Genomic DNA, 23,467 nt, shown 5'->3' with positions numbered 1-23,467 from the left:
TGTATCACGTCACTTTGTGTTGGTTCCTGAGTGCTCCTGACGCAAACAAGGAAAGTAAAATGGCGGCCGGGGAAACTAAGCAGTGTGAAGCTGTGGTTACTAGATATCTAGTTAAACCGTCTCCATCTAATTAATTCTCTTTCAAAAGGCGTTTCAGAGATTTAACGTATCAGCTGCTATTCAACTGCAATATTACCATGGGTTTAAAACTAAGTACAAACAATCAACCACGTATGCGCACTTACTCTGCAAGCACCCCAGGATCGAGTGGTGGCCCAGGGGCTGAGGTAGTTGCACGAAATGGGGGCCAGTCATCGAGGGCTAGAGCCAGAAGTCTTGGGAATTTCCAATCTGGAAACTCTGGATCTTTGAGTATACCTGGAGCTTCTGGTGGTACACACCGAAGCAGTTCTCCAGATTCAGACTCCAGTTCTCCTGATGACGCTGCCATTTTGTTTGGGGGTAGACCTTTCACCCATTCTTTGCCTGTCCCCATGCATCTGTTTCATGCGTTGCAAGGTGAGACCTCTAGATTCTAGATTCTAGATTAATCTAGATCTAATACTAATATATAAACATTTACTAATATTGGGAATCCACTTGACTCTTTTTATTAGTAGTGTTTTATATTATGTACTAATCACAACAAATGCTAAGCTAACTAATGCTAAGTAATATGCTGGCTATGGCTATGTTATTGACTTAACAGCACATAGATCTAATTCTAATACTGAATTATATCATCTTTGTTCTTATTGTCTTGATAACACAAAGAAAAATTGTTGACAAAGGTTTTATATCTATATCTAGATGTAATCTTTTCTTCTACTTTTATAATTCATTCCCTACATTATTTGCAAAACTGAAAGATCTACATACATGTATAATTTCAATCACTAAAAGAATTTTGAAGTTATTTATATTATACTGTTATTAAATTAGTAAATTTACATGTAAAAATCAGTTATATTAAAATATTGTAAATTTTTATATAAATAACATTAGACATTAGGATTTTTAAAATTAAATAAACCTTCTTTTAGCTGGTTTTTTATATATACACTTAGACTTAAAACATTTGGTCATTGCGGATCAAGTTTAATAGTAACTTAAGTGTTTTTAATTGAAACAGAATTAAAAAATAGTAAATCCTGTATGAAAAAGCAGGACTGAGTCTAAAGGTTTGCGTGCTCATGTAGTCCTCTGGACTGTCATCTCATTGGTGCTGGGTTCAAACTCTGCCCCACTCATCTCTTTGTAAAAATCTTCATTCCTGTAAACTTAAATATTAATGTGACTAGTAGTGCTATTGTGTGTGGCTTTGTGTGGACCAACTTGTTTACTTTTATTGTTACTATATTTTTGCGGTAAGTGAACTTGTGCATCCCAGCGATCCCTTGAGGGATATTTTATTTGTAGCGTTGCTTTTGAAAATTTGTCTGGAATAGATAATATAAGATGATGAAGCATCCGCTATAGCCTTGGTGGTGTAGATGTCAGACTTTTGGATAATTGCTTGCAAAGGTTTGTGGTCTGTTTCAACTGTTTTTGGATACACATACACATAATAATTGAATTGTTCAACTCTGAATACAAAGGCAAGCTTCTTTTTTTTTTTATATGCGCATATATAATTTTGACAGTCTATATAACAGATCTACCAGCTTTTCATTTTGAATTAATAATGCTCCAAGTCCCTCCATTAAAGCACCCACAGACAACTTAACTAGCTGTGGAAAAAAAAAGATTTAAAATAGGGGTGGTTGTGATCTAATTCTTTAAATTATCCACTGCCAACTGATGTTTCAACCATACCCACTCTTTACTGAGTTGTTAGCCTTAACGAAGCAGTTATTTCTGACAAGTTCTGTTAGAATTTACCAAGATAATTAATTATTTAATACCCAAAAATCTTTCTAGTTCCTTTCAATTTGTTAGTTGTGCATGGATTGTATTGCCTCTATCTTTGAGTGATTGGGCTTTTTACCACTGTCTGTAGTAATATGTCCTACAAACTTGACTTCTTGTACTCTTAGGCTACATTTTGATCGCTTCAGTTTGATTTTTTTCTTTCTTGTTATGTCAAGAACATTCCTAACTCTATCGTCGTGATATTCTGTCCTTCTACCAGCTAACAATATTTCATCTATGTAAGTCTCAACCATTTGTATATTGTCCAAAACATGGTGAAATCTTTTTGCAAATACTTATGCTGAAATAGTTAAGTCTAAATGGTAGTTGGAACTTATATCTCCCAAATGGTGTGTTGAAAGTTGTAAGATCTGTACATTTCTTGTCTAGTTTGATTTTCCAAAAATCATAGTTAGCATCTAATACTGTTAACACTTGACTGCCATTTAGCCGGCTAGCTATTTCTTTGATTGTAGGTAATTGGTAATACTCTCTTAGTATGGCTTTGTTTAGGTCTCTGGGGGTCAAGAGAAATCCTTAAACCACCTCCTTTTTTTTTTTCTACATTGACCCATGCAGTTGGATGCTCAACCTTTTCTATGACACCCTCGTCTACCATTGGCCTTAACTGCTGGAACCCTTCTTGTTACGTGTACCACTGGTCTTATGATTGAATCTACTTTAATTTTTGTCTCTTTTTTCCATGCAGCCTACGCCAGCAAAGACATCTACGTAGCTTGGCATTGTATCATCCTCTTATCAAATCTACTCTTCTGATTAGATGCATTTGTTACCCACAATGGTCTTTGAGTGTGTCTCCAATCTTTGAAAATCTTTAAATGCTGTTTCCCTTTCAAAACAGTACATTCGATATGATGTGCTTTGCCAACATTTAATCTTTCTCCACTGTCAATAGTAGGTTTGGATGTTGATTTGAGAATATTTTTTCTCTCTTCAACTATTTGAAAATTCTATACCTACGAACTCCCATATCCAGTGTGAATGTAACTTATTTTCAGCAGTAAATGGCACTTATGACCTATTTCATCATAAGCTGGACACCGACCTGGTTTGTTTTCTTTGCCTCTATAGTACAACTCAAATTTCCTTTTGTTCTTTTGAAATTATTAACTGAATTCACAACTTGAACCTCTTTTTCTTTCATAATTTGAGTTGCTATTCCCAGCATATGTTTTCTGCCTTAAGTCTGGTTCTCTTAAAAGTCTTGCTTGGATGTTTTTATTTCACTATCCTATCTTGAATTAAAGAATCTTTTAGTGATTTGTTCAAATTTGCGTCTTTGCCTTGAGTTTGCTGTCATGATGCCAAATTTATTTAGAATGCTGGGATGTATATGGAAGGTGTTGCTAAGCTCACGTTCCATACATTTCCATTGGAAAGTTTTATAAACTTGCACTGCTTCCTGGCCAATCACTTGTAGTAATGTAATAGTAATTGTATTTTTTTTTCTCATATTTTGTATCTAGTCCACTTGCTATCATATGCACCTGAAAGGACAACTTATGCCTTTTTCAATTTTCTGCTACATTACCTTTTAATTCCAGCAGTTTTGAAAGGTGGGGTCATTCCTTATGACACCATGTATTAGAATTCTAGCACACATTGAGAAAAGATTAAATCTATAATTAACTGTATTTCTTTTCTATCTCTTATTATCACATGCTGTCTCCTCACCTCTCTACTGATCACTGACTTCTTTCAACAGTCGTACATAACACACCTTTAAGTATTCCTCCCAGTAAAATAGTAACAATAAAGGTCAACTAGTTTGTCTATTCACAGTCACACACAATAGCAAACACACGTACTGTCACAACCAGTCTTAAAGTGCCCTGTTTAGATCATGTATGCATTATATATGAATGTCTAATCAGCATTTTTTTTCATTTCTTCTAGGCATCAAATGCCCAGTATGTTCAAAACAGATAGCCTCAGATGATATAGAGTGCCATCTTGTCATGTGTCTTACAAAACCTCGTATAAGCTACAACGGTGAGGCCTAGTGCAGCTTCTGAGTGGAGAAATAATTTTTTTTTTTACGTCTCTGAAACTTAAAAGCTAGTTCAAGTTAATACCCAGAACTGTTTACTATTAAATTAAAAAGCTAATCAATTAATTGTACTGTCAAAACAATACAAAATGTATAGACTTACTCCCAATTAGTGAAACAATTTTTTAAAAACATTTGCTTTTATATAACCCATGCTTAAAGGATATTCAGTGCTCAATCTCTTTTTGTGGACCAGTAGGGGGATAGGGTGTGTGAGAAAGTTTCCGTGCCGACTTTAGGTGCTCAGCAAACACAAATCTGCTGGTTCGGGGGTTCAAACAATCCCCCCTTGTTATGTAGCTAAGCTGTAGTTAAGCGGTTTTGGCCTTGCAGTCACACATCCCACCCTATTAATAATAATCACAACATTTATAAAAAAACACTTTTTTTTTTACTGAGAATATGATACACAAATTCATGTGTAGGATTTTCTATGTACATTCAAAATGAAAAATGTAGGCATAAGCAATTAAAGAGATGCAAATTAAGTTGCTCAATGAATTACTTAACCACAAAACATGACTTTAAAAAAAATATTTAACAATTGCATTAAAACAAATGCTTACCTTGTGAGAACTGTTTTCAGCTTTTTAAATCTTGAAAGAAAATTCCAGAAATTAATAAATGCAACAAAAGTATTTGAATTATTTGTATGGAAATAGTGTATGGTTTTGTACTAATTGGGATGCAAAGGTCGAGATGCTAAGTACGCTTGAACTTGGCTTGGCTGACTATGAAGGGGGCTCGAGGTTTAACACCTGACTTGAGAAGAGTTGTGTTTACTGAGCACCGAAAGGCATCATGGAAAACCTTCTCCCAGTTACCCCCTTTACCCACTCGTCCACAAATGTGATTGGACCATAAGCGCTTTGAGCATGCTATAAGCATGAAAGTAGTGCTATATAAAAGCTATAATAATTTATTTAATTGGGAATGAGTCTACATATTCTTTACGCTACCATATGCAGAAGAAAAAATAAAGATTGTTAAACAAACAAAGTTAAACCACTTTCTTTGTTTTGCTACTCACGTAGACCAGTTTGCTATCTCATCACTTGTCAACGCTGCTCTCCCTTTTTCCATTAACTCTTTTGCATTAAAATGTTTCAAAGTTTTTAAATCTTCAAGATTAAACTTTTAAATAATTTTTTTTTTTTTTTTTTTTTTTCCTCTCAACTGTCTCCAGAGGATGTTCTGACTGAAGACAAAGGGGAATGTGTTATCTGCTTTGAGGAACTCATTCAAGGAGACACAATAGCCAGACTTCCATGCCTTTGTATATATCATAAAGGGTGAGTCTTCTATGCAGCAGACCTCCAGATAAGCACCCTTTAAAATACTATGCAATTTAATATATTAATCCTACTTAATGGCTAAATATTTCAACATTTTTCTACATGATTTTAAGATCAATTTTAAGTTAGACAAAATGTCTTCAAATGTTCTTAGCCCAATAATTTCTTTTAAAAAATATGCTTTTCTTTATAAATATTTCTTGAACAGGAAGAAACATTTTTTTGGCTGCATACCACTATATATGAAAAAATTAACTTGCATATTTGAAGATGCACATTTAATTCAGACCACTATACAGATTTTTCAGTTATTTTTAAAATGGCGCTATGCCTCTTTACCTTTTTTCTTTTCATTGTAATAAAAACAGAATCTAAAAATAACCAACCAATCCTAATATGTTGTAAAGACTTTATTAGAAAGTGAAATAATGACTTAATTATTTTCTGCATTTTTTTTTTTTCAGGTGTATTGACAAATGGTTTGAGGTCAACCGCTCGTGCCCTGAACACCCTTCAGATTAAAAATGAACTCTTTCCGACCATAAGAAACATTGTATCATAATAGGGATCTGGATGGCAAAGCACGCCATGCTGTCTCAGTGAACCTCCTGCAAACATAGCACACTGTACAAACGTATCTACTTGTAAATAAGTATTAGGCTTCTTCGTGATATGCTGAGCCACCCGTGCTGGCTGGCGCTTGAAACATTGCTGCGCAACAGCCAGCGAACTTAAACTATTTTGTTCTTTCTCTTGACAGCGTGGGGCGACTTCATCGTTGGAAGTGATAGGGAGGTGCTCAACTATGAGGTGGACTTAAAGCCCGGCAGTGCTGTACCAAGAGTGATGCACCCTGATGATATATTTATATAGATACATACACTAATCAGTGTGCTGGAGTAATTAGCTGTGGGAAGGGTTTCAGTTCTGTGTTGATGTTTTTAGCTACATATACATATATATAAGAACTCTTTTAATGCAGATTTCCTAATTTGTTGGTGTAATAAATATACACATTTTTTATTTCAGTTTTTAACATTGTTGGCCATTCTTCTTTTTTTTTTTTTTAGACCTTTCATTACGCCAAGAATTTTCTAGGGTATACGTTGGGAGGTACTTAATTCATCTGTTTCAGTTTGCTCTGTTCATTGGTTTAACTAATTTTTAAATTTCGCATTTATTGTTGTGTGTTGTTTGTTTTTTTTTTTTAATCAAAACTGAGCCAATTTTTTAAAAATCTCTTATAAATTTTAAATATTAATTTGGAGAACAAAATTTAAACATTGATAGGCCCAAAAAAAATTTTAATTGCTCAAGTTAAATATTTATTCAAAATTAATTTAATTGATATGATACTAGATGTTGAAAACAGCAGTATCCAATTTGATGGTATTCTTTTGAAATGTACTGATCCTTGTTAACAGTAAACAATTGTTTACTCACAAAAGTAAGTTTTTGTCACCCTTGTAGTATGCTTCAAGTCAGGCTGTGTTAAAGGTAAGATGTGTGGTTTACTTCATCATCAGCAGTACTACTAAAAGGGCCATAGTAATCGTAAGCAATTCTACTTAAAAAGCCAATCAGCGGTAGAGGTTCATCTGCTGATTTTTCCCCAGCCTAATTAACAAGGCAAGCAAAAGGATGGGTATCTAGGCCTCATGAGGGGGGATTAAAGCTGTGGTGGACATTATTAAAACTAGTATGATGTTGTGTCACAGTGGTTAAATCCAAATTCCACTTGTCACACTAGACATGTACTAAGAATCACTGTTCTGATTAGCAAGTATTTCTCATTGATTTGTTCTGGTGAGGGCTAGATGTACTGCTCTTCCTACCCTTGTTTTTTTTTATTTTTAAAGCCGACCCTTTGAAAATATCAAATATATTCTCATATTTATGTCAGTTCTTTTTGTTTTGTTAACACTCTAGTTTTTTTTAACTTTGTTTCTGAGCATTTTCTTAAAAACCTACTTTTTTTTAAAAATTAAATTTTGTTTCGGAGGCATTGTTATTTTTATAAATTATTAGCGTTGTAGAAAACTTGTGTTTGTTATTTTATGGTAGGTTTTTTTTTTTTTTTTGATTTTACTAGAATTGATTGTTTTGTTTATTTTAGTTGAAATGCTTCGGGTGAATAGGTTGCTGCGCGTGTATCGGACATTGTTTAATGAGTATGATGATGTAATTAACATTTTTTATATATGATAATGTTTTTAATGAAAGAAAATCGATTCAATTACAGAAAAGTACAATATAACAATACTTAAATTTTATTCTTATTATTAAATACAATTTATATTTAAAAAAAACATCTTTCTAAAGTGTTCTTAAGCCAACTATAAATATCACTGAAAATACTAAGGACCTTTTTCAGAAACTTGTTTTAAAGAAAACAAAATTCGGTTTGGAAAATACATATCAAAACATGTTGTGTTTTTTTCTTAATTTTATGAGTGCATGTCAACTTTGAAATTGTTTAAATTTGCTCTCGATTATGTGACTGTTATTTCCCGTTGCCTGTCATCACCTGTGAATGTGATCTAGTGTCATGTACCGGTACAAATGTTGTCAAGAACCTATCGCCTGTGTTTCATCTACTCAACTCATTCATTCTGTGATGGTCTTACTCCCTCTTTAACGATTTAACCCACTCTCTTGTACTTTTGAGTTCTCACAACTTTGGGAGCTGACAGAATTTTCTATTGTTGGAGTTCAGGCTTCAGTTTTTAACTCTTTCTTTCCGTAATCATTTTTCCACGTTTTGAAGGTTTTCTTCATTATGCTCATTTCTAATTCACTTCCCTTTTATGATTAAGCTTCAGTTGTTTTGTTGTTTTTTATCAGAAAATGTTTTATTTGGTATAGAATTAAAGGGGAATGCATGCTCTTTTTTATATAACACAAAGTCAAGTTAAAACAAACTAAACATTAATTTAATGAGGTCAATTCAACGATGGTATCGTCGATTAGGAGAGAAAGAGTTAAATATCTTTGCCCTAAAATATTAATTTTTGTATAATCTCATCAAGTAGTTGTTGTTTTTTTTTGTAACTTACTTAATGGTGAACATTGTAACATTTCTGATTAAAAATGTGAAGGTGTGAAAACAGAAATGTTATTGATCCTAGAATCTTCAGGAATTAGTAATCTTTTGTTTAAGTCCAAACCTTCATTCTATGTGGCAGAAAAAAAAATTGGACCATAGTGGTTTGCTGTACCAATAATCTGTCAAAGTCTTTGCTCTGTTCTCCAAATGTTTGATTCAGTTCTTGTTTGACAAAAATTTTGTTTGATTTGCATTAAACCTTTTTTTTTTTACAATGTTTGTTCTAATTGAAATTTGAAATCAAATCACCCAAGTCTTTGAATATATCTGACATGGTAACAATTGGTGAAATAAAATCACCAAAGTCTTTGAATATATCTGACATGGAACAATTGGTGAAATAAAATCACCAAAGTCTTTGAATATTTCTGACATGGTAACAGTTGGTAAAAGGGGGCTCAGCTACAGAATGTCTTTTTTATGATTGTACACAAACATTCATGTCCAATGACACTAAGAAAATTTGAACTTAAAATTTTTCAAAGTGAGGTGCTGTTATTTTTAAGTCGTCGTGCATATGTAAGGTGTCAAGTCTTAATAATCAATGAGGCATATCATCTATTTTCTGAACTGCCATTTATATTTTTTAAATTACATAGCTGTGTCTTGTGACTGTATTAAATAAGTATAGCTTTTATATAGCGCTACTTTCATGCTTATAGCATGCTCAGAGCGCTATGGTCCAAACTCATTTGTGGACCAGTTGGGGGGGGGGGTATCTGGGAGAAGGTTTTCCGTGCTGCCTTTAGGCACTTAGTAAACACAACTCTGCTCGAGTCAGGTGTCAATCCTCGAGCCCCCTTCATATGTAGCCAAGTTCAAGCGTTCTTAGCCTCTTGACCACGCTTCCCATTGCCTAAGAGTTTCAAAATTTTCACCCTTTCACAGTTGTTTTTTTTAAATTCAGTTTTTAAGGATAAATGTAACTTTGAACTGCCCTGTGTGCCACTTTGTCTATATTTGTAAGATACTAGAATGAATAGCATTGTACATAAAACACATTGTCTGTTATTGTGAATAACTAATGTTAGGGTTGCCTGATGTACATTTGTGTTAGTGGGAAGAATTGTTTTGCAACTTATTGAACCTAACATTGTTTGATTCATATGTAAATATGTATGAATAGTGAAGTATAGATGATGTTGTTTTTGCCATAAACATTTCAAAACAATTGTTATGTACGGGAGAGACTATTTTTGTAATCAGTTTTGTAATATTTATGTATGAAAATCAGACATGTTTTTACTTCACTTTAAAATTGGTCAATGGCGCCATGGACACTTAACAGTTTTATATCGAGGAAATGTTATGTAGCAGTAATACAGAAAATGTTTGCAGCTCAAAAATAAGTCAGCTCTTCTCCCCCTTTATTTAAAGGTGTTGATGCATTGGAGTGCCACGAACCACACCTTTGAGATCCTCTATTTTTTTTATGGAAAGTGCAATACTCTGAGGCAGAAAACTATTTATCCCCACACTCTTTTTAACGAATAGCCTGAAAACTAAGCATTGCAGCTTTGAATTACAAACAGAATGAAGATGTTTGATTTACACTGGAACCTTACAGGCCTGCTTTGTATTTAGTTTTGGAAAAGTCTGTAAAGTCATTTTGAATGAAATTAGAAAAGTCTTGGAATAAAACACCACTAAGGCGTCCATTTTTCATCTTCTGCTTTTGCATGGTTTCTTCAATTCATGTCATCACAAAAGCTATGACTTCTTACTTGGGTAGGTTTTGCCATGCTTTCAAATATCTGATGTGCCAGAGGGGGTCATGCTTTACTTCTGCGTAAGGCACTACTGCTGAAAAATTGATTTAGGAAAGTATGGAAAGTTACAAAAATCCCAGTAGTAGTGCCTTTTGTTTACTTCTGTGCAGGGACATTGGCCTCAATATTACTGATCACATATTTCCTGTGCAGGTATCAACCAACCCTCTGTACTATTTTTCTTCTCCCAAATAGCATATAGATTTTGTTTTAAAAGTTCAATCAGAAATGTTTGTATAATGGGAGCTGTACTTGAAAGTTCAACTTTTGTAAATAAATTAATGTACAGTCTACAGTCTTGTTTTCTTGACTTTTGATTGTCCCCATATCAACGTGATAATAATAATAATAATCATCTGTTATCCGTGAGGAAATTTGTTACAAAAGACCTGGTTTAAATGTTCTGACCTAAAACTAGAAGTTACGTTGAAATCTTAACCCAACAATTTGTTGTTGTTTTTTTTTAATGCTTAAAAGTCATCCAGTCCACGAGTTTCATGTCAACATTTGAATGCAATAACTTCTTGTGTGTCCTTTTTGTTTGTTTGCCGAGTTCAGTTTGAAATGCAGCTCATTCAGTTGTAGTTCATTAGCCTTGTGTGGTTATTGTTTGTAGAACTGGTTAACTTAGCAGTCACGTGACTCTAGCTCACAATGTAAGTCCTATCAGTGCTGCTGAGGCATGAAGTGTTGTTTAGTATTGGTAAACATTGGTTCCACTCCCCCAGCACTATTTCTTATTTTAATCCCTTGCAGACAAATTTTTTACTTTTATTCTAGCCACAGATTTCAAGAATCTTCAGCTCTGTGTTTAACCTTAGATACATGGGTTTTCATGAAAATAAATGTAAAATTAGGATGCCTTTCAGTTTGTAATGAAAGCTGTACAAGTCTTTCAGAACCATAGGCATGGTCTTCGTAGCAGCGACTTTTGGCTTCAAAGCTCCAGTCATCTCTGGCACAATAACTTAAGATAAATTTCAGAAGTGTTCAATGTAGTAATCTTTTTACAAATATTGGTTGAAGGGCAACAGAACTATTTCAAAGCACCATTGCAGATGATGTCAAGACACTTTGGCAGTCTTAATGTCACCATTTTATTTCTGTTTTTACACCAGAATTCTTGTGAAACTGATGCTGTATCATTCATGTGTATTAATATTCTCATGGTGTCTAGTAGTGGTATAATAAAAATAAAATAGGATCTGAGTACTTGGCAGCTTTTTTTTTTTTTTTTTGGCAAATTTTAGTTTCAATTTGTTTTAATAAATTAATTTGTGTAATCTTTATTACTATATTTCTATTTTGTACCGTATTAAATTGATTTTTTTTTTCTTTTATATTTCAGGAAAAAATGATCATGAATGTCAGATAATTGTTTACATTCAATGTAGCCCAATGCAAAGAAAGGTTAAATTAGATACCATTAAAGTGGAGGGGCGGCCCTAGAGATTTTAACAATGTGAAATCAATTTGTCTTTATTATTTTACAGTTCCCAAATACATAATTTATCATGGCTGAATTAAGTAAATATTTTAAAACCATTTAAGTTCTGAATTTAAATGAAATTCTTTTCAATTCTTTTCTTTAATAAGATATATTTTTTTCCACCACTAAAAAAAATATTATATTATGGTATGCAAATATTTTGATGGCACATAAAATATAAAAAAAAATTGTTTTAATCTATAAGGTACTGATATTTTTTAAAAGGCCTGTCCTATTTGAATACCTTTCAGTGCATTGGGATATATTTACATATTCCCTCTTAAAATGTTTTAGATCTTTATTATCCAGTGCAAATTATTTTCCACTATATGGAGTGCTCTTTTTTTTAATTTTACTTAAAAATTTCTGTGCTGCACTGACCAAATATGTTTCTGAAGTTCAAATGTTAGACAGTGGGGGATGTTCCAGAAGTCAGAACAACTCACTGAAGATATCAGTTAATGTACTAAAGCTGTACGCTTCATTGTAAGTCATTTGAGTTTTGTATCATTCTCAATGCTCATGTCATTGAAGTCTTTCTTAGCATTGGTTGATTCCATTCAATAAAATAGATGAAAAATAAAAATTGTCTCATCTTGTTTACATTTGTGACTTGAATGAATGTTAGTCCAAGAGAAATACTAACCTCACTTTAAGCTTCAAAGGTGAGCATGAATGAAGGTTCTGGGATATTTTTTTAATCACTTAAAACTATTATAAATTTTAAAAATTTAAAGAAAGTGTTCTATGATCCAATCACTTTTGTGGAACAATTTTGGGTGGGGGTAGAAGGTTTTAGTGCTGCCTTTTTCAATCTCATTAAGTGGTCACCTCCAAATTCAATGTAAGATTTCCTTGTTTGAGACATGATCTCCGTAACTGACTCCTAAAATTTGTCTTAGCCATTTTTGTTGAGCCAAGTTTAGTATGTTTTTTTTTTAAATTGATAAAGACTAAAAAGTTAGGCACATGTTTCAAATTTTGCTGGCTCCTAAAAGAATGCCAGTGGGTATAAGTAGATATTAACATGTACTAGGTCAAAACAAATTAGATTTCTAACTTTTCACCTGGTTCTTCATACTACTAGGATCTACTAATGACAGAAACTAGTAACAAAAAAAACTATTCTTCCTTCATTATTTTTCATTTAAGTGATTATTTTACTCTTAATGAATGATAGATTTTTTAAAAAAAAAGGAAAATTTTTGCCCTGCCCAAATTTCCACTTACCATAAAAAAAACCTGGTTTATCCAATATATAAATCCACTCAGAGTTTATAAAATTCTAAAGATGGACATATAGATCCAGACTTAGAAAGACAGGGCGTAAAATGTTCAACTCTATTTATTTAACTCTTTAATGGATGAAACCTACATGAGGAAAAACAGACAAAGATTGTCAAGATCTAATTTAATTTTAGAAGATATTTCAAAAAATTATAACCGTCAAACTACAGTTTTCCCAGTGTGGCCAATTAGCTAGTACTTCTTTTCCCAAAGAAATGAAAACATAAATTTCTAGAAAAATTTGTTCCCATGAATTTTCATGCTGAATAGAGGAATTTTTTTTAAAAAGTCATTATGGATGTAATAAATAAAATTTATTGTATAGTTATTTTCACATTAGGTTTTCAAGTTATCTGTCTACTTTAATAGGAGAAATTGAAAACTGGACACAAAAAGATACTGTTAAGGATTTTGGAGAGTTACATCACTGGGGAGAGACAGGAAAAAAATAACAGTTCCTATACATTGGTGAATTTCTTCAAATGCCAAAATAAATGTTCACATGTTAAACTTTTGATTTATCTGGTTCAATAATTGTTCATGTGTCCTGTAAGCTGAATGCTTTATGACTACTGGTTACAAACAAAAAGTAGATTAAATTTTCAAAAAAAAGAGATATAAGACATAAAATAAAGTTAGACAATAATGATTTTACTCAACCGTTCAATAAAACATTTCCCTTACAAAATAACATAAAGAAACAATTCTACACAATATTTAATTCATACACACACACACACATCTAAGCCTTTGAGCATATGCAACTTTCCTACTCTTACACACACACACATGAACTGAAAGCCTACACATGTTGTTAAACTTCTACATTGTGATACTGTTTGTGGGCCAGTAGATTCACTTGCTTTAAGAAGGTGCCCATTTGCCTGCCTGGTCCGATCTCATAGGTGTTTGGAAACTCAACTCCTTTATCCCGAGAGTATATGTTGTGCATGATTTGTTCCCACTTGACAGGCTTGACCAGCTGCTGCCCAAGCATGTGAGCAAAGTTTGTTTTGGGATGGTACGGAGCATTGGTCACGTTGCTGTACACAGTAAACTGAAAACATAAACACATAACAGCAGAGCTATGAACTAGCAATGTAGATGTTTTATAGTATTTCATAGTAAGAATTCATCACCTATGATTATATATATATAAATATATAATTAATCTAGTACAATCAGGGAGCCCTGGTGGCTGAGTTGTAAAGTAAGTGGCTTGGCTTCCGAACCAGGAGTCTTGGGTTTAAATCCTGGTGAAGACTGGGATGACATCAGCCTGGGGGAGTAAAGGTTGTTGGTTGTTGTGCTGGCCACACAACACCCTCATTAACCATGGCCCAGAAACAGATATCCTTTAGATCATCTGTCCTATAGCGTCGCAAGGTCTGAAGGGGGAACTTCTTCTTTTTCAATCAGGGGCAAAACTTCAATGTAATTTGCATTTTCGAATAAATATATTTCTTTCCGAATGACCAACTATCAAGAATTATAATAAAGACATCCATAAATTATGAAGTCATTGTGCACTTACAGTTTTGATCAATTCAACTCTAGGTCCCATCTTATTCTCCCCAGAAACAACTCAGTATGGTACCTTCTAAGTTAAATATTGACATGGATAATGTAAAACTTAAAATGTATAGTTAAAGGACCTAATCTCTCAACCCACTTGTGATTATTTCAGGTTAGAAAAACACCATACCCTCAATTGCATAACAAAGAAAGATAACTCTGAGTAAAACAATCAATTAATTTAATTTTTTTTTAATCGAAAGACTTGGATTTTAAATTTCTGGGCATTAAGGGTGCACCTGAGTCCACCCAACTCTTAAGAGCAACTGACATTAGTTGGGGAAAAGTAAAGGCGGTTGGTTGTTGTACTGGTCACATCACATAACTCCCTCGTTAACTGTGGGCAACAGAAACAGATGATCTTTATATCATCGGTCCCACAGTCTGAAATGGGTACTTCACTGAGCATTTTCTTCCCAAAGTATGAAAAGCAGATAGAAGGAGCCAATAAAGGCTTTAAAATTCTTGAGCACTGTGAGTCAGAAAAAGTTATTCTCAACTTTGAGCACATACCTTTGGACTACCTATCTTCATGCCAGCTAATGCTCTCTGTAGTGGCTGCACTGCTGATTCCATCAGGTTGGTGTGGAATGCCCCACTAACTGCCAACCTTTTGGTTCTTAAGATTCCAAACTCTTTAGCATTAGTGGAAAGAAACTCAATAGCCTAGAAGGTGAGAAAATAGGAAACTATACATCTACAAAGCTAATGACTGTGGTTCATACATTAATTGCTTAATAAAACTCTAGGAGTAATGCTTCACTTTATTTCCATTTATTTACTATTCTTCCTTGCTTTCTTTCAACTCATTAGAGATTTTGTTTTTAGTAAATGTAGAGAAATTATATACCTGTAGACCTAACATATGTTGGCATGTGTGCTTGTTATTAAGGTCGTTAAATCTTTGCCGAGCTTACAAAAGAAATACAATATATATATATATACAATATTTTTCTAGTTTTTTTTATTTATTTTTTCTGTGTTGAATTATAATAAGTCAATACAAAAATGTGTCTCTTTATCTGTGTTGAGTCCCAGATTTTCTCCCAAAATTGATTTCTTTCTGGCCAGGTTTGGTTTTAAGTTTCCTTGTAAAGAAGGAGCTATATAGAATAATGATGTAACCTATAATAACTGATTGCTCTAGCAACAAAAATATGAGGTTCGCAATCATATTAAAAATATAGTATTATTAACAATCAGAATACCTCCTCATGTCCAGCTATGACCTTGCACTCAGGAAACAGATAATTTGCTACAACACAAACTGGATTCTCAATGCCTCGTCTCTCTTGGCAGTAGTCTTTGGCAGTTTTTATCGCCAAGGAAAGATTAGAGTCGTGCGCCAAGAAGACAGACAGCATGCCACTTGCAACCATCTCTGAAGCCTTTTGCATGGCTTCTGCTCTCACTTTGACAAGTTTCACAGCTGTGGGTTAGGAAAGTAATATTTTAAACATTTGGAAAGTTGTAAAATCATGAAACTAACTTGAGCGTATTTACTTTTAAATAATTGTAATCAATGCACCATATATTTTAAGAATGAAATCAGGTTCAACAGAGTCACACTAGCAATGTTTGTTCTTTTATTTGCTCTTCAGGCCAATCTCTGATTCAATGTGCCCTTTCTATGGTGACGAAGATGAAACCATTGTCATGAGTCGATATTGTGACCTCATTCTACCTCTTTCTAGAAACGAGGGTTAGGTCAAAACAAGTTCAAAGAATTAGTAGTGATAATTATAATTAACCAGTCAGAGAAAGAGGTCAGGAAAAAAGTTGCGTACCTCAGTTTCTGGGCCTGTCGCTGAAATAGATTCTAGTCAAGACAAAAAGAGAAAAATAGAGAAAGACAAAACTAACCGGTAAAGGTGATAAATTACAAACATTCCTTCAAAAGCGAATATGTCCTATGAGTGTGCCAATCTAGCCATGCATGTTAATTTGTGACTTAATATATGCTAAGTCATTAGTTTTTTTGTCTGTCCTAGACTTGTCCAATTTCATATTGGTGTATGAAAATGTATCCACATTAATGAGCTAAAAGGGTTTTATCCCTGACAGCTTTTAAAAGAGAGGATTTGGACTTCCAAAACTCTCACTTAAAACAGAGTTTCATGAAGATGATTTTGCACAGCCTATAAGTTTAATAAAGTGAAGTTTAATAAAGATATTGTGAGGACTGGCTATGCATCTTGTGAAAGTTTTAGTTGAAGCTTACCATCTGGAAAAGACAGGACACCACAGAACACAAGGGCAGCAAACTCTCCAACACTAAATCCAGCAGTAGCAACACAAGATTCTAAAGCCTGTGAAAAAAAAAATATTTTGAAGCATGAATGTAATAAAAACATTTTGTGTATCAAACAAAGAAAAAAAGTGATTCTATGGTCTACTTGCAGTACTGCTCAAGTCAAGATGAAGACAATTTAGTACTTTTGGATTAAAAGTTTGTACTACTCATCCTTCATGGGTAACTTACACCAGAAACATAACATAGATTTTTTTAAAAGATTTTAACTCAAGATTGCCATTAACTAACAATGCGTATAGTATTTCATTTTTTTTATATTTAAATTTTGAGGAGTAATCTTTTTTTTACAATGATTATATCAACTAACTCTCGTCTCGTCAGAATCTTTATTTCTCCCACTAATCCTTCATGAATCAAGCTGAATCATTGACAACACATTAATCAATTAAATAATTAGCCAATCAGTTAATCAATTAGTTGTAATTAATTTTTTTTTTATTTAGAAAATGTACTAAGCAAAGGGGAGATAAGCATTAAATGCAGATAATAAGTTCATTAGCTAAAAATTTTATACTAAATAGACTTTTTTATTGCGCTTTACAATTGATAAAAAAAATATTTTTAATCACACACAAAATGTATTATTGTTAGACTAGATCTATATTAAAGATCAATTACACATGAATGATTCCAAATAATTAATAATACAATTTCATTCAATATAGTTTTTTTTTTTTTTTTTTTTAAATCTTTTTTTTATTGTACATGTTTAAATGCGGTGAGTGTGTGTGTGTATATTATTACCTCAAAATATCACAAATCTTACTTGTGGGTGTTCCTCTTTAAATTTCTCAATTGCTGCCAAAGATGTAATCACAACTGCTGGTTGGCAATATTTTGTTTTATCAAGTTCTGATTTTGGACCATTGAGGCATATTTTCAATAAATCAAATCCCAAAAGAGAACTGGCTTCTTCATAGAGATCATGAACCCTTGGAAATGGTAATAGTTTTTTGCCCATACCTACAACTTGACTCCCTTGACCAGGAAAAAGAATAACAGATGTTTGAGAAGGTGATTTTTTCGGTGCAATGGATGCAAGCTTCTTTTGTTTTTCCCACTGTCTATGCCTTTCTAAATCAGAGGGAAAATTATCAGTTTCTGAAAGGTATCTTGGCTCTGTGGACATGCTCTTTAAAAGATCTTCAAGTTTATCTTTTTTGTCAATGGATTTACGTTGTTCTTTCATGTTCTCGAAGGTAGAGTTCAACTTTGATATAAATTGTTCTTCTGAAACGCCTTGTTTGTGCAATCTTTTTAGTACTCTTCTAGGCAATTTTTGTTGGACAACATTTTCTGTATTGCTTCCATCAGATGTACCATCACTAGCTGATCCATTGTTACTTGAAAAATTTCTTTTTGAATTTGTTTTACATGGTTTTAACTGTAATAATTTGTAACTACATTTATTAGATGTTTGTTGCGAGACTGAGCATTTAGCTGTGTTTCCCTGATCTGTTTCACAAAGAATAGCTGACTCTTTATGTGATAGAGTAGAGATTTGGTTAGATTTAATTAGATCTAAATCTATGTGCAATAAACCTTGTCGTTGCAACTGTAAAGTCACTCGCTTCATTCGGACGCTGTTTACAATACGAGAAAACTGTCTAAATTGAGACAAAACTAAGGTTGCGCCTACAAATTTATGTTTTTGTAATATTAGAGCCATTTTATAGTATACAGTTCATGTGTATTTAGAATTCAATTATCACGCTGTAGATCTAGAATCTATACATTGTCTAAATCAATATTTAACTAATCTATCTTCAGAACGCTAACTTCGACAATGATAGTCAACTAAACATGCAAGGACAACTCTTTTAAAAACGAAACTACATAAACACAGCCATATTGACAAAATCGTTCTCGTTTTCAATGTCGCAAACCCTATTAGCCAGGTAGTCAAAATTATTTTGAGTCAAAATTATTTTAAGGCAAAGTACTTTTTTTTTCCCACCAAAAAAATATTTTTATAAGTTGCAAAGGCTGATCTAGTAGATATAAATGAGTGCACTACGTACATTTGTACAGTGACCTCGTAAAACCCAGTTACGCCCAGCATATCTTGCCACATTTAATGCAGACATCTGTTGTTTTTGTTTTGGTCGTCATTGCAGTTCTCGTGTTCGGCAATAAGGGCTATTCTTTTGGTCTCATGTGTCCCGCGATTGATCTTCGTGAGAGCTCTCCAGCGCCCAGTTGTCTCTTTCAGAATCCATCCGCTGCCATCGGCTTCTTTCCTCTATGCCAGTAAGGGCAAAAGGGCTCGATCATGAGATGACCTTTATAGAGCTTTCACGCATCTATAAATGCTCATCGAATGCTTTTAAATCAAGGGGCCTGCACTCTATAGTGAGCAATACGCTGCCAAGACTAACCGAGATGAAGACAGCTGGCTATTGTTACCGACAGTGGATACTATGCACATTTAAATTAGAACGATTATAAGAATGATGCTTGGTGTCCATGATTTAGGAGTCTCGATCATTTTAACTAAGCCTACCAGTTGGATGCGTCCTGTCCATGTATAAAAATGTATCGTGGATAGCCTACATCTTTTGTTACCTGCCGTCATAATAATTAAAGTTTTGATAATGTATCAAAAACTAAAAGTTAGCATGCAGACGTGAAGACTGGGACTTTTGGGATTTTAAGGGCGCCCCTGAGTCTATCCAGCTCTAATGGGTACCTGACTTTAGTCGGGGAAAGTAAAGGTGGTTGGTCCTTGTGCTGGCCACATGACACTTTGCTAGTTAACCGTTGGCCAATGAAACGGATGGTCTTTAAATCCTTTGCCTCATACGTATCGCAAAGTCATGTCAAAGGACATGATATAAACGCAGTGGACAGATTCACATATCTTGGCAGCACACTCCCCAGAAACGGAAAGATTGATAATGAAATCGTCCTGCGTATCGCCAAGGCCAGTGCATCCTATGGCAGACTGTATAAAAATGTCTGGAACAGACGTGGTATCACCATAAATACAAAGCTAGGGATCTATCGAGCCGTCATCCTCCCTGCATTGCTCTATGCCTCAGAAACGTGGACAGTGTACAGAAAACATGCAAAGAAACTGAATCCCGTCCACATGACATGTTTAAGAAAAATACTGAATGTCAAATGGCAAGACAAAATACCAGATACTGAAGTCCTTCGAAGAGCGGGTCTGCAAACCATCCATACAATCCTGATGCAGTCCCAGCTGCCATGGGCAGGACACGTCTGCAAAATGGAAGACCACCGCATCCCTAAACGACTCTTGTATGGCCAACTAAGCGAAGGAAAGCGCTTGCAAGGTGGTCAAAGAAAGCGCTTCAGGGACACCATCAAAGCTTCTCTGGAGGCGTTCAGCATAGACCCAGCTTCCAAGGAGACAGAGGCACATGACAGAGCATCATGTGAAATCTGGCGCACAGGTTGCTGAGGAAAAGAGAACAACGCTGGCAGAAGAAAAGCAAGGCCAATGACACTAGCTCCAGCTGGAATAACCTGCCCAGTGTGCAGCCGAACATTCCGGGCTCACATAGGTCTCACCAGCCAAATGAGGAGACATAGAACCCCAGTGCAAAGCCCTCAACCCCTTGGATGACAAAGTGGTCATCATCGAACCACGATGGATGAACTATATATCGCAAAGTCTGAAAGGAGGCACTTTACACTTTATTGTAGAGTATTTCTAGATTTAGATCTCAATTAATACCAAAAAAAAAAAAAATAGGTCAATTGTGACCTTAATTAGTTTGAATACAATAATTAATTACATTATTTTTAAACAATTTTATATAGTAAAATGAGTGAAGCATAACACTCGAAAAGGAAGCAACATGAAAGCTCTTGCAATACAATAATTTATCCAAATTCCATGATACAGAAAGGTCCCTCATCAACAAACTTTATCAACAGCCTTACAAGTGTTCTTATGTCATGATGCTTTTCAGCCTATTGTGTCATTCAATGTGGATTAACTTCTCTCACAAGTAACTTGCTTAAATATACAACGTAAGTACTAACGCAACTTCTACGTGACTTTACAAAATATAACCCTTATATTTGTTATTAGTTAAAATCGCATATTATGTAGAGAGGATTGTTTATGGCCAGTTGCATGGTATATGGATATAAGTGACTCCATTATTACGTACGTGGCTATTATTACACAGTAAAGACGGTTAAGTTCTTTTATATAATGTAAGCGAATGCTTGTCACATTCACGGTAATTAAGTGTCATTCAAAGTGGTCCATTCGGCGACCCCCTAACAACCGCCCACGGGCATTAGCCCAGTTGCACACATGGCCAGTCCGCCCCTGTCCATAGATCGCAATTTTAAAGGGGAACTTTACATTAAACATTTTTTTTTACTAACAACAGAAGATAGATTTACAGCACATTTGCAGGACATGGCTAGTGTATGGTCTATGATTTTTACCAGAGACAATTACCTGGGATGAACTATTGGTAAAAGATACCGAGGACTAGACCTCCTGTTTTGACTTGATAAAAAAACAAACTCTGCCGTTTGGCGTAGTGTTTTATAGCTCTCATATATGTCACGTGCCATTACAGATATGTGTTCCTTCACATCTCAGAGCAACGGACACTCACCGCAGTGACGACAACGGGCATCAAACATTGGACAGAATTTGGTAAAATGTGAACCAGGGGCGGACTGGCTATATGGGCATTCGGGCAAATGCACGGAGGGCCGGTACTCAAAATGGGCCAGTAACACCACAGAAATCATCTTTTTTTTTTTAAAGTCACATCTGTATTTCATAAGATACGATTTTATAGTATTTTATTATAAAAGGGCCCTATGAGTGACGTATTTAAAAAAAAAGTTATACAGAATCTATTAGGCTACTAATTTAATCTACCACATTTTCCAAAATAATGCAATAACCTACATCCGTAGATCTACTAGATCTAGTAGGCTTCATCCTTTTAGGGGCCTACACACTTAGCGATTAAAAAGCAACATACGGCTACGGTATATTCCTTATAAAAAAAAGGATATAGTGTTTACTGTAAGAATGTGTACATCTATCGATAAATTATCAAACTTAACAATGATTTTGAATTACAGGTAGGCCTACCTAGAATTGGATGGCCATTATATAATATACAGTTTATGGGCCCAATAGTAGGCCTATAGAAATTCCCGGGCCGATGATGACACCCAGTCCGCTCCTGATGTGAACCTAAGGGACAGGTTACCGTCCTACATTGTGCAAGTATTATTTCTTCTGACCTTTTTAGCCTCCATCACGTGACCACAGCCCAAGGGTCATCTCAGTTGGGGCGGCGTGTCTGCTAGCAGAGTGGCTCTCAAACTGTGGTCCGTGAGACAATCGTAAGGGGTCCCCATAAATATAAAAAAAAAATTATACAATTAAAATAACTTGTTCACTAAACGCCAGTTTATCCGATCGGGTAGTTTTAATAAGAATCAACTCGCCCGTCACTGCTGTTTTCATATGTCTATTACCTACTATTTTTTGACGAACCATAATTAATATACTATGCATTTATGTATTTTTTTCTCTTATGGGTTCTGGGGTCCCCGGGTCAAAAAAGTTTGAGAAACTCTGTGCCAACAGACTCTTCTGGATATTTTTTCGGATTCCTCCTAGAATTTCATGCAACCGTTGGTCCTGTAGTCACTCTGGTATGGCAATCGTAGCCTGTTGAAATGTACAAGTAGGCTGCTTGGAACGTACTGGCGCGGCAAGCGTTCCTTCTCGAGCTAAAGCATCAGCTGCCTCATTGTCCCTCACTTCACAGTACGATGGGACATTACTACCAATTGGAACTCCAATCTTCACTACCGGTAGGTAGAGAGAGAGAGAGAGAGAGAGAGAGAGAGAGAGAAAAGAGAGAGTCTATAATCGTTTTCATCACTATGAAAATTTCACGTTGGCCTATAGGCCTACAATCCATTCCAGTGCCACTACAGCCTGGGCTTTACGTCTCCATGTCCGGAGTCTGTTGTCTCTAAATCATCAGGGCACCCTACTCGTGGTCTTCCTTTGGGTCATCTGCCTTTTGTTTTTTTGCCGGTGAACAATCTTTGCTCTTCTGTTCTCTGACATTATTTCGAGGTGACCAACCCAACGTAATATGTTCCTTTTTATTTCCGTCATTATGGAGGAAGTCTTTATACAGCTGGTATAGTTTTCTTTTGAGTAGGCTATATGTGTTCGGTTGCCTACCGCTCGGCGCTAGTCGTTCCTTTACTTCTGACATTAGGTCATTTTTTGATTGTATACTAAAAATCCATAAATATGCGCTACTTAATCACTATAAAGTCGTTAAAAAGCTCATTATGTCCGACAGCACGCAGTAATGCCCACAATACGGCCCACAAGCCATGTCCAGCTTGTGATGCGATGTTATCTGGCCCACAGAAGTAACGTCTGTATTAATAAGATAAGATAAGACACAATGCATTATGAAGCCACCATAGACGTTTATAGAGATCTATGTCTATGGAAGCCACCGAGATCCATTTTTTATGTGTGCCACTTGGCATTCTACGTAGTCGTAAAATATATTTATAAAATTGTTTTAATTATTTATTATTGATTTTATCAAACTATTAATATAGTTTATATATATTTTTTTCCCTTCACAAAAATTACAAAATGA

At 34.7% G+C, this 23,467-nt stretch overlaps 2 protein-coding genes across 2 annotated transcripts; one reads left to right on the top strand and one right to left on the bottom strand.

The window, feature by feature from the left end:
- The first annotated feature begins 16 nt into the window (after window positions 1–16).
- On the top strand, window positions 17–12,227 carry LOC106063771 (E3 ubiquitin-protein ligase ZNRF2-like). Its single transcript, XM_013222227.2, has 4 exons — window positions 17–519; window positions 3,829–3,924; window positions 5,169–5,274; window positions 5,742–12,227. The coding sequence occupies exons 1-4, from the start codon at window positions 198–200 to the stop codon at window positions 5,797–5,799; spliced, it is 582 nt and encodes a 193-aa protein (XP_013077681.1). The 5' UTR covers window positions 17–197; the 3' UTR covers window positions 5,800–12,227.
- Window positions 12,228–13,558: 1,331 nt separating this feature from the next.
- LOC106063772 (malonyl-CoA-acyl carrier protein transacylase, mitochondrial-like) lies at window positions 13,559–18,687 on the bottom strand. Its single transcript, XM_056036250.1, has 5 exons — window positions 17,584–18,687; window positions 16,725–16,812; window positions 15,712–15,932; window positions 15,017–15,169; window positions 13,559–13,985 (listed from the first exon to the last, which is right to left on the bottom strand). Exons 1-5 carry the CDS (start codon window positions 18,484–18,486, stop codon window positions 13,743–13,745), a joined length of 1,608 nt encoding a protein of 535 aa, XP_055892225.1. The 5' UTR covers window positions 18,487–18,687; the 3' UTR covers window positions 13,559–13,742.
- Window positions 18,688–23,467: the final 4,780 nt, after the last annotated feature.

Source organism: Biomphalaria glabrata, chromosome 7, assembly GCF_947242115.1.
Source record: "Biomphalaria glabrata chromosome 7, xgBioGlab47.1, whole genome shotgun sequence".
Classification (NCBI taxonomy): Eukaryota; Metazoa; Mollusca; class Gastropoda; family Planorbidae; genus Biomphalaria; species Biomphalaria glabrata.
The sequence above is the reverse complement of the archived record's forward strand: the minus strand, read 5'-3'. Positions and strand labels throughout refer to the sequence as shown.